At 46.9% G+C, this 10,682-nt stretch overlaps 1 protein-coding gene across 1 annotated transcript; it reads right to left on the bottom strand.

Moving 5' to 3' along the window:
* Positions 1-7,551: 7,551 nt before the first annotated feature.
* On the bottom strand, positions 7,552-8,830 carry LOC124686304 (protein SRC2 homolog). Its single transcript, XM_047220273.1, has one exon. It carries the CDS (start codon positions 8,649-8,651, stop codon positions 7,725-7,727), a length of 927 nt encoding a protein of 308 aa, XP_047076229.1. The 5' UTR covers positions 8,652-8,830; the 3' UTR covers positions 7,552-7,724.
* Positions 8,831-10,682: the final 1,852 nt, after the last annotated feature.

The raw sequence follows: 10,682 nt of genomic DNA, 5'->3' as shown, positions 1-10,682 counted from the left end.
GAGCGCTCGTCTATCTTGTTCGTCGCCGTACGCCACTGTCAAGACCACCTGGAAGTGTTGGACGTCTCTGGCAGCAGCAGCACGAAGCACTGCCCCGTTGATCACGGTAGTGTTTGCATATGTCGCGAAACCAGGAGGGATGGCGAGGCGGTGCTCAGTGGCGTAGCTTAGTGCAAGTTAGGGGGGGCCGCCGCCCCCCAGCTTTGTACAAAATGCTGAAGATTTTCATTTTGAACAGCTTAAGAAGGAATTTTTTTAGCCTTTTGCCCCCCAAATGCTGATCAAAAGCTGATATTTTGCCTTTTGCTCCCCCTTATTTTCTGTCAAGCTCCGCCACTGGCGGTGCTGGTCGCCGGTAACGGGGTCCCACACCAATAACCGAAGGCTCCTCTGAAGGAAGATGAGTACGAGACCGTGGCGGCACCCAAGGCACTGGAAACAGTCATCGACGCGCGCCGGACTGCAGGGAGAAGCGCCCGGGATGAACACGGTTGGGCGCCTCCAGGGTAGGTACGAAGGTCATACCTTGAGATCCTATCCCTATTCCTTGGAAGAAGCCGAGGAGCGGCAGGGTTCGGCGGTGGTGGAGGCTGAATCAGCGGAAGAAGCTGGGGTCGGAGACGAGGCGTCGCCAGCGCTTGCAGACGGCTGAGGCGCGGGGGAGGGACGACGACTGCGGGGGAAGGCGGATGAGGATTTCGCAGAGGAGGTCGCCGTCCTCCAGCGGCCCTGCCGCCGGAGAATGGGGGCGGCGGCGGCCGAGGCTTGCCGTCCTCATCTCGCCCTCTTCCTCGCGGCTCGTGGGGGGATTGTGGTGGTGGACTCTCCACTGCGTAGTCTACTCCTTTGAGAGTAATGCTACACGTACGGGCATGTTTTACAAAAACAGCCTACGGACTCACTACACACTAGGTCAATAATCCTAGAGTTACGGACTGTGAGGTTACGGAGAGACCTACGAACATACGTGTTTTGTGTTGGTTGGCTAAATTCTGGTGTCTCCCTTGAAATCCGGACCACGTTTCTGTTCTCGGCCTAGTGTGTAATGTTGGAACAATGCAAGCCCAAAAAAACAAACGTCGTGTCGCTGGGGGCATTCCCGGGATCAAACAAACGCGTGATCAATTTCAATTATTTAGACCGATGGAAATGGACACGCACGGATAATTTAAACATCAATTCTGCCGTCGCTCTGTTGAAGATGCGCTTACAGTAACTACATGGCTGACGGCTACATTTCTGCACATGTCCGCATAGCAAGACGCGTGCAGCGTGAAGACGAGCATGGACACGTCGTGGGCTTTAGTTTTGGGCTCCCAGCATTAGCATGTGTCTTCAAGCCCACTTTACGGCCTGTGCTGCGCCTGCGCTTCGTTCGCTTCACTAGGTCATAGTACTGGTTCGATTGGTCCACACATCAGTGAGTACTGAGGGTGTAGGAGGGCTTTCTCAAAAAAAAAAAAGAGGGTGTAGGAGGGCGAGCGGCATGACCAGCCACCGCCACAGCTCGCCGTCGGCGCCGCCACTGGACGACGACAACCTGCTCCGCGAGATCTTCCTCCGCCTACCACCGCAGCCCTCCTCCCTCCCCCGTGCCTCCGCCGTCTGCAAGCGCTGGCGCCACCTCCTCTCCGATCCTCGATTCCTCCGTCGATTTCGCATCCACCACCGCCGCAACCCTCCCCTCCTCGGTTTCTTTGCCATGAGTAAGAGCGGCATATCCTTCGTGCCTACCATGGAGGCCCCCAATCGTGTCCCGCCCGGGCGACTTTCCTTGCAGCTCCACGGCCTCTCCTCCCGGTCCTTCGGATGTCGCAATGGCCTCGCACTACTAATCTGCAGCCAGAAACTGCACCATTTCTTTGTGTGGGACGCCGTCACAGGTGACAAGCACCACCTACCCTTTCCCCCGTGGTTGTTTGACTTGGGTCCAAACACGGTCGCCGGGATCAACGCGGCGGTGCTTCGTGCTGTCGGAGACGTGCACTTCCAGGTGGTCTTTGTAGCAACAAACATGGACACACGCCAAGTGCTCGCTTGCCTTTACTCGTCGGAGACTGGCGTATGGGGTGACCTCATTTCAACACCGATTCCATCAGAGTTTCCGAATGTATATCCTAACATAGCCTTTCTGTCGTCGAATGTGCTAGTTGGGAATTCCATTTACTGGATTGTGAGTTCAAGCACCCCTAAAACTTATGCGATCCTTGAGTTTGATTTGAAGAGCCAGAGCTTAGCTGTGATACCGGTGCCAGTAGAGGGTATGTTTAAATTTGGACCACTCAAGAGCAGGGTTATGCGGGCGGAGGGTGGTGAGCTTGGTATCCTCTACCTGTCATCCTTCACCGCTCAACTGTGGAGGAGGAAGACTGATTGTGATGGTGTTTATTCATGGGTGCTCGGAAGAACTATTGAACTAGACAAGCTACTTTCCTTGAACACAGGGAATGGCTGGGTCCCACTCATACGAGGGTTTGCTGAGAATAATAATGTGGTTTTCCTGGGTACAAACATCGGCGTCTTCATGGTCCATCTTGAGTCGCTCAAGTTCAAGAATCTTTTCGAACCCAGCATCTCACTTTATTACCATCCATTGGAGTGTGTCTACACTGCAGGTAATAGCATGTTTTCAAACCTGGTATAACAAAACCAAGTTAATGTTCGGTAATGGTTCATGGAATGGAATACTTTTCATGTTCTTTCGTGTTAAGCTAATAAGTTTACTCTTGCCTTGTTGCCTGCCTAGTGGCATATGAACTGTGTAATGGTGGTTTTAGTGCATAGCTGCTGTCACTTTCTTCAATTGCTACTTGATGATCTCTTCAACATAGAGTGCTTTTGTTTCCGTTCCGATGCTTTTGTGCTGGAGTTTTATGTAATAACTATAATCTAGAATTTTTTTTGTTAATGCTATCTAATATATTTTAGCTCTGTAGTCAGGTGATGTTCTATAATTGGTCTACTGTTAGGTTCATTTCATTAACTTTGTCTTTCAAATCAGAGCTAGAAAAATCTCTTTATCAAGTTTATTTTATGAATACCCATACATAAAATAAACATTGATCACCAGGATTGGCAAACTTTCAATCTTATTTGAATTAAATTTCACTGTTGCGTGCCTAGAGACATATGCAAGAAGTGCATAATGATGGTTTTGGGGTATAGCAATCACATGAAACTAGCCGGATACCCAGCGCGTGGCTGTGGGTCTCTAAGAAGGGCATAGCATTTGCCTATGGGGAACGAAAATGGTTTACAATGGAACAAATAAAAGTTACATGATATCAAATTAGATTTCAGCCATACTGTTTTGTAGGAAGAGGGGTATTGGACTCGTAATATGACCGATGGAATAGAAAATGTCAAATAGTTAGCTCAATAGGGTACATTTGGAAGCTTTAAACCTAGTTCCATAATAATCTTAATCCAATTTTTTTAATTTATGAATCATTTTCATTTATCACTTTAAGGATTCCTGCTGCGAGTGGCTCCAGTTTGTACCTGGGAAATAATAAATTGAGTAAATTTCATTTTTGAAGCTTAAGATATTTGAATATAACTTCATGTCAACAGTGCAATCACTTTGTTGATATAATTTATTTTTATAATTACAATTATTTTAATTTTTGATAATGTATGTATGCGATTTATGTAGCTCTGAATAACTTGTCTCTTCTGACCAAGTATAATTCTGCATGTTCTTCATTTTTACAATAAACTGTTTCCAGAATGTTTAAAAAAATTGAAAGCAGGTTTGGTTTAGTTTTATCTATTCCTAATTTTATTATCAAAAGAGAGTTTTTCCTAAAAGTTATAGCTGAGTGTTTACATAATTATCTCATCGAGGCCTCCTCATACCTATTTGGCTTTCTGTTGAAATGCTTATGTTTGACTTCTTATGCTTGCAAAAACAGGCATTGGTGGTGAATATGATGCAGATGATCTCTTGCACAATACATAAGATGATTACCTGGCTAGATATGCTGTTGTGGTGTACTGCCTGAGCAGGTAAACTTAGCTTTTGCATGTATACTGAGGTATCTGAACTGTTCTAAGAAAAATGTGTTGTTGTCCTTTTTACTGTTATATTCTCTTATCTACCAAATTGTAAGAGTAAACTAAGATTTTCTCTGCAACTATTTTCTTAGTTATTTGTTTCCAACCTGGTCACACCTCCTATCATGCTTTGATGGCAGGCTGCATCTTCGATCTTGTGGCCCTGCTTCCTCATACCTTCCTAGCAGCTCTATATTCTCTTTCGCATGCCTTTAACAACCTGCTCTTTGCTTTATTTAGTGATGTTTTACACCCTCTCTGTTGGATGTGCTCTTCCACTTCCCTTCTATTCAGCTGCTTTGCAATCAGCTCATCTCCTTCTTAGTACTCCCCTAGTTCCTTCTGGTATTGGGGCTCCTTCTCCCACTAAATCCTCAGATGACTGATGTCTTAGGGCCCTTCCTCTTATGTGCATATGTTCTGAGTGCTCATAGACGAGAACGTTTTTATGTTAAGTGGTTATATAATGAAATATGTTACTTTTCATGTGCTTCATGGATAAGTTTTTGTTTTACTTCTACCAGTTATTGCATTGCCTTTGATTATGTTTACATGGTTATGGAACGCCTAGTGCAATTTATATGATCCACGTATATAGGTTATTGAGAACTAACACTACATAATTATTTGCTTCATACTTCCTTTACTTAAATGGGCTGTGCTTATAGCTATGCAATTACACATTGCTACTTATTTCGGATCATTATACTACATACTTAACTAACAATTATCATAATACTTGAAGAGCATACTTTCATTCAATTTTATACTACGTACTATTTATCGGTTTGCTTGCAGCTATTTCAGTTTTATGGACAACTATTCTAGTGTTAGGTTGTTTGATCAAATATTTTCTCCGCATCAATCTTTCCCAGACTCTCAATGTCTTTTTAAGCTGCATATGTAATTGGCCGCTATCCACTAACATAATTATTGTGCTCCAAACCATATGTAGCTTTGCTTTGCAGGGAGTCTATTGTGTCCCCTTTTGGAAATTTTAAATGTTTAACACTTAATATTGAAAACATGATCAAAACGACATGGCTAGATTCACCATATGTACTGTTTTCATCATGAAGTGCACTTTTTACCAGCATATTTATCATTAAAAGTCAGTTTCATCACGAAGTATCTATTAATGAAACCATGCACGGGCTTTTGTTCTTTCTCCTGCTTGTATATATCTAAAATGCAAGACTATGAGCTCAAAACCAGATGTTTCTGCTTTTTTACTCCTTAAACCCATCGTACTCACATGATAAATAAGAATATTCTAATGATGTGATAAGCTAGGCTTTACATAATTTCCTCTAATGGGGTTTATTTAAGCCACTAATCTTTTAGCCTCCACTGAGATTAGATTTAGCAAAAAAACTTGAGACTATGGTAACACTAGAATTTCCAGGTGCGCCGTGCCTGTAGCTGTTCTCAGTTTCTATCATTTGAACAATTTCCACAACACTAGCGAAGCTAATCTTTGCTTTGTGAGTCATACAAAAAATTTGCTATAAACTTGTCCAAAAAAAAAAAACTGCGATACATAGCTTTACAACGACTTCCATGAATGAGTTGTGCAAGATGGTTTTGACTGATGAAATTGGTTGCTCTGCAGGTATCTATAATTATACTCTGGTGGCTAAGATGCGGAAATGGGTAGTGTGCTGTAGGTTCTTCCATTTGGTATGTTGTGCATTAGGGGTCTGTGGTGTGCTCCACCCAGAAATTGGCCCTCGTGAATCGTGAAGTTTGCCTTGTAGTGATTAATTGCTTAATTTGCTCACTTATCCTTGTATGATCCAATTTCTGTATGGAGACAAAGTGACTTGCTTGGATTAATGGTTAGTGTTGGCCATATCGATTAATCTTCTGTGCTTTTCTTATTCCCTTGATGCCTTCCAAGTAAGCGTGTTGCACTTGCATGTCAGTTTTAGTGCGCGCCTCTTTTTGGTAAAGTTTTATGTCCCTTGTTGTGTCAGGTTAAGCTTTCAACTTCAGTCTCTGCTTATGTCCTGTGATATCTCCATTTTTTTCATTTTTGATGAAATTTGTTTATGGAGAAGATAGCATTGCTGCCAGAATATGTATCATGAAGTATTCGAGACTAAAAAGACCACCGCATCGTCCTCCCAGGGCGGCTCGGGGGAACCCTAACGCCCCCCCGTGCTCCCTCCCTCCGCCGCCGGAGGAGTCCACCGGGCGAAGCCCGCGCTGGAGGACGGCAACGGCGGGGTTCCTCTCGCGCGCGCGACGGCCTCGGCTTGCGGCGGGAGCCTGCGGTGATGGGAGGAGGCTCGGCCTCGGCGGCTCGGCCGGCGTGGCGGCGGCCCAGCTCGGCGACCCCCTCCGCACCCTCGGTGGTTCGAAGCAGCGCGGCGGCGGGCGGAGCTCCGGCTCCTCCCAGATGTGGCGGCATCGACGGCGGCTCCCTGCTGCTGTCCGGCAAGGGTGGGCGGGGTGGCGCCCCCTCTCCCCTGCTTCTTCCTATGCAGCGGTGGTCGGCCGGTTGCTGCAGGTTGCTCGTCGCGGTGGCTTCCTGAGGTGCCAGATCTGACCGTGGCGGGCTCGGTTCGATCTGGCCCGTCGGCTCCTGCCGGCGGTGAGGTTGGTGGTCCTACATGGCGTGGCGTCGTCACCGCGTGGGAGGTGCTTGTGCCAGTGGTTCGTAGGCCGGCGGCGTTGTGGGTCTCCCTCATCTCCGTTCGGCAGCGTGGGAGTGCGGAGGTTCGGCTGCTATGGTTTGTCGAGAGTCTTCATTTGAGCAGCGTACGATGACCTGCAGAGTGGCCCTCTGGCGATGATCTTCCTCGGCGTAGGTCTTGCGCTTATCCTCTTCAGAGCACGTCATCAGAGTCGGAGCTGCCTGTTGTTTCACGAGGAGTCGCTTGTTTGGCGTTGGCCGGCTTGAGCTTCACGGTGCCACATCGACGGGATCTTGGTGGTTGGTTCTTCGGTGAAGTCGGAGTCGCTAAAGAGTGATGACGATGACATTGAAGGTCAACCGCGACGACTTCTCGCTTCGGCGGCCTGTGTATCTTGTGTGGGTTGCCCGCTAATAAACTAGTCAAATTATATACTTCTTCTTTATTAATGAAAATGGCAAGTCTTTTACCTCGTTTCAAAAAAAAATATGTATCATGATCATCAAGGAGTCATAATCCCACTATTTTGGTGGAATTGCATTAACAAGATTTTTTAGGGATTTGCTAGTTCTCAGCCAGCTGAGAGTTTTACACCATTTGATTTACATTTTAGTTCGTGATAGTTATGTGTTGCAACTAAAATTTAATGACATCATCTAACTGAGAAATGAAATTAGTTCGGTCGATTGAGAAATAGTCACACCCTATTTTTTACTCTCGGCAGCCATGTAGTTAAGCAGAGATTAGTGACAGACAATAACCTCATTGTTATGTCATGATCCCATATAATCAGAACAGTGTTGAATTTGGAACCGGTCACTCGACACACAAGATGTATCAATTCTTCGAACGATCATACTCATCATCAATTCATTACGCCGAACTGAAAAGGAAAGGACAGAAAACAAAACAAAATCGAACTTCACAGCCACGAACAGGTCAACGCAATGAGACGCGCGACTTGGATGGAACGTGGACGCACTTTGGGAATAGGAAGCTTCTTCAGAATTTTCTCGGCCTCAGCTACGGCTAGTAGTCATCGTCGCCGCCGTAGTCGTCGTATCCGCCGCCGCCGCCGTACTGGTCCTCCTCGACCCTTTCCGCCACGTGATCCTCGAACTTGTCCTCCAGGTAGCTCGCCCCGCCGGCCAGCGCCAGCCCACCCAGCACGCCCGCCGCCGCGCCCACCGCCAGACCGGCGCCCATGCCCACCCCCTTCTTCTTTGCTGGCTCAACGTATGCCGTCGTCGTGCTCGCGCCGTACGCCGGCTGAGCCGATCCATACCCTGCCTGAGCCGGCGGTGCGGCGCCGTATGCCGGTGCAGAGCCGTACGCTGCCTGAGGCGGCTGCGCGGCCCCGTACGCCGGGTAACCTGCAGGAGGCGCCGCGGCGTACGCGGCCCCGTAGCCTCCAGCTCCGGCGCCGTATCCACCGGGTGCGGCGCTGCCGTACATGTCGCGGGAGGATCCGTAGGCGCCGCCAGGCTGCGAGTAGCCCGCGGGGGCCGGGTAGCCACCCTGGTTACCATCGTAGTACCTGGACGGCTCCCTGACGGCGACGCGGACGTCGAGCCTCCCTTGCGGCCTCCCCGAGGGCCGCTTCAGCCGCAGGTTCCTGGACGCCTTGCCCCCGACGCCGGCGTCGTCGACGACGTCGCGGAGCGGGAGGCGCGCGGAGCCGACGAGCGGCTTGACGCCCTCGGCGGCGTTGGCGTGGACGAGGTCGACGTAGAGGACGGCGTCCTGGAGGCGGCTGGAGGGCGGGAGCGGGACGAGGACCTTCTCGTCCCAGGACGGGGACTCGCCGTTGTCCAGGTCGACGCGGGTGGACACCCTGGCGGCGCCGGAGTCGACCCAGAGCACCGCGTACGGCTTCAGGTCGCCGTTGCGCCAGTTGACGTTCTTGAGGTCCCGGGCGGAGGCGACGGTCACCTCCACCTCGTACCGGGAGCCCATCGTACGTCCTTGAACGAGACGAACTCCTTCTTCTTTTTTGAACAAGGACGGACGAACTCCTTCTTCTCCGGTGAGGTGGTGCTGTGGGTGCTGGGCTGAGGGAGCGGCCGTCTCCGGCGCTATAAATACGAAGAGGGTAGGGCAGTCAATGTCACTGCTCCGGCGTGGTCTGGGCGCACGTCCACTGGGGAAGGAACGGTTTGGTGGCGTCGCCGCCGCGGTTGACTGGTGCGTGAACCCACGCGCACGCCACTCGCTTATGTTTTGGTTTTACGGAGTAGTACGTACCCAAATTGAATGCATTATTCGCGTTGTTCTTATTTCGAGGGTTTGTCTTTGTATCCGAATTTTCTTAAGTGTGTTACCTAATAAAAGTGCAACTGGAATTTCCAAAAGTGTAAATTGGTTCAGTGCTTCAGTTACACTTTTCTGAAATTTTTTACAAAAAAAAAGTGTAGCATAGGCACTATTTTATGGTAACTGAGACTCAAAGAATTCTGAGTGCGATTGAGACATAGCAAATCATTTTCAAGATGAACACTATCCATTATTGTGGACGGATGCATGTGGTCGCGTCAATGTTCTTCGTTTCTTCCTCCACTTGCATTTACTGTTTTGACATGCTTGCAATCTTCCTGACCTCTGGCTGCATGCATACGTGTTAAAAGTTGACATGGTCTCTACCTGCACCCCTGTCTGATCTAATCGAATTTGAAGCTCGCCTAATTCGGGAGTGGTGTTTTGGAACATGGGTGCATATGCTCCCTATATTTTGAAATGTATGTTATGAACATTTTAAATTTCAAAAAAATTGAAACAAAATTTTTGTACGTACATCTTCACGTGCTACACGCTCACAAAGTCGTTTCATAAAAAATCTACTTATCATGTGACATGTGTAAAAAAGACAAAATTCAGTGCTAAAAATAATGCTTTTCACAAGATAAAGTTTCTCCTTTTTACATAGACCACAAAAAATATTGATTTTTCGTGAAACTTAGCGAATGCACATACATTATGGAGATGTACATGTAGAATTTTTTATCCAAATTTTTTGACATTTCAAAATATGTTTTTTTGATAGAGGGAGCATACGCACCCGGGAGCCGAATTGAATTTCCCGCCTAATTCGACCCTCCCTCTATTTAGTTTGAAAACTATAGCGGCACATGTCTTGTGCTCTCTCATCGAGTCAGCATCCACAAATGGGCACTTGTTCTTGTTCATGCATGCAGTATGGCATTATTTGTTGTCCTAACGATTACATACAACTCGTCTTTGGAACTAGCAAATAAAGTAAGTTCTGGAATTCACAAAATAAAAGTAAATTCTGGCAGCAATTCATTTTATTTCTTCTAGTCACAGAAGTTTGGGTGCACAGCTGTAGCTTCGTCTGAAACATAACCTATGTTGGTAGGGGTGATTTCAATATTATACGAAAGAGAGAAGAAAAATAATGATAATTTCAAAGCGCGTTGGCCCTTTATTTTTAATGCAATCATTGAGCATTTGAACTTGCGTGAAATTGCTCTAACTGGGAGACAATTTACATGGGCAAGTAGAAGAGAACAACCTACATATGAGAAGCTTGACAGAGTACTAGCATTAATCTCGTTGGAACAAAAATTCCCTTTGGTAACGGTAAGAGCTTTAACTAGAGCTGATTCTGATCATACTCCAATACTTATAGATTTGGGGGTGAAAGCACATCTGGGTAATCAATCAAAATTCTCTTTTGAGCTACATTGGTTGAGACAAGAGGTTTTTTTTTTGATATGATAGTGAAGGAGTGGAATTCAGTTTTAAGTGGAGCTAATCCAATGGAGGTTTGGTTGAATAAGTTAAGACATATAAGAAGATTCCTCAAGGGTTGGGCAAAAAATCAAAGTGGAAAGTACAAAAAAGAAAAAGAAAGATTGTTAAATATTATTGAGTATCTAGATTTGAAAGCGGAAACTAATATTTTAAGTACAAAGGAAAGGGAGGACTTTAAAAAGGCAAACGATGGTTTGAATAAATTAAGAAGAGAAG

This window comes from Lolium rigidum, chromosome 2 (assembly GCF_022539505.1).
Source record: "Lolium rigidum isolate FL_2022 chromosome 2, APGP_CSIRO_Lrig_0.1, whole genome shotgun sequence".
Lineage (NCBI taxonomy): Eukaryota > Viridiplantae > Streptophyta > Magnoliopsida > Poales > Poaceae > Lolium > Lolium rigidum.
Note: the sequence above shows the minus strand (reverse complement) of the source record. Positions and strands in the feature narration are given on the sequence as shown.

Bases quoted from the DNA above. Each gene is read 5' to 3' on its own strand.
- LOC124686304 (XM_047220273.1), bottom strand. From the start codon at position 8,651: ATGGGCTCCCGGTACGAGGTGGAGGTGACCGTCGCCTCCGCCCGGGAC.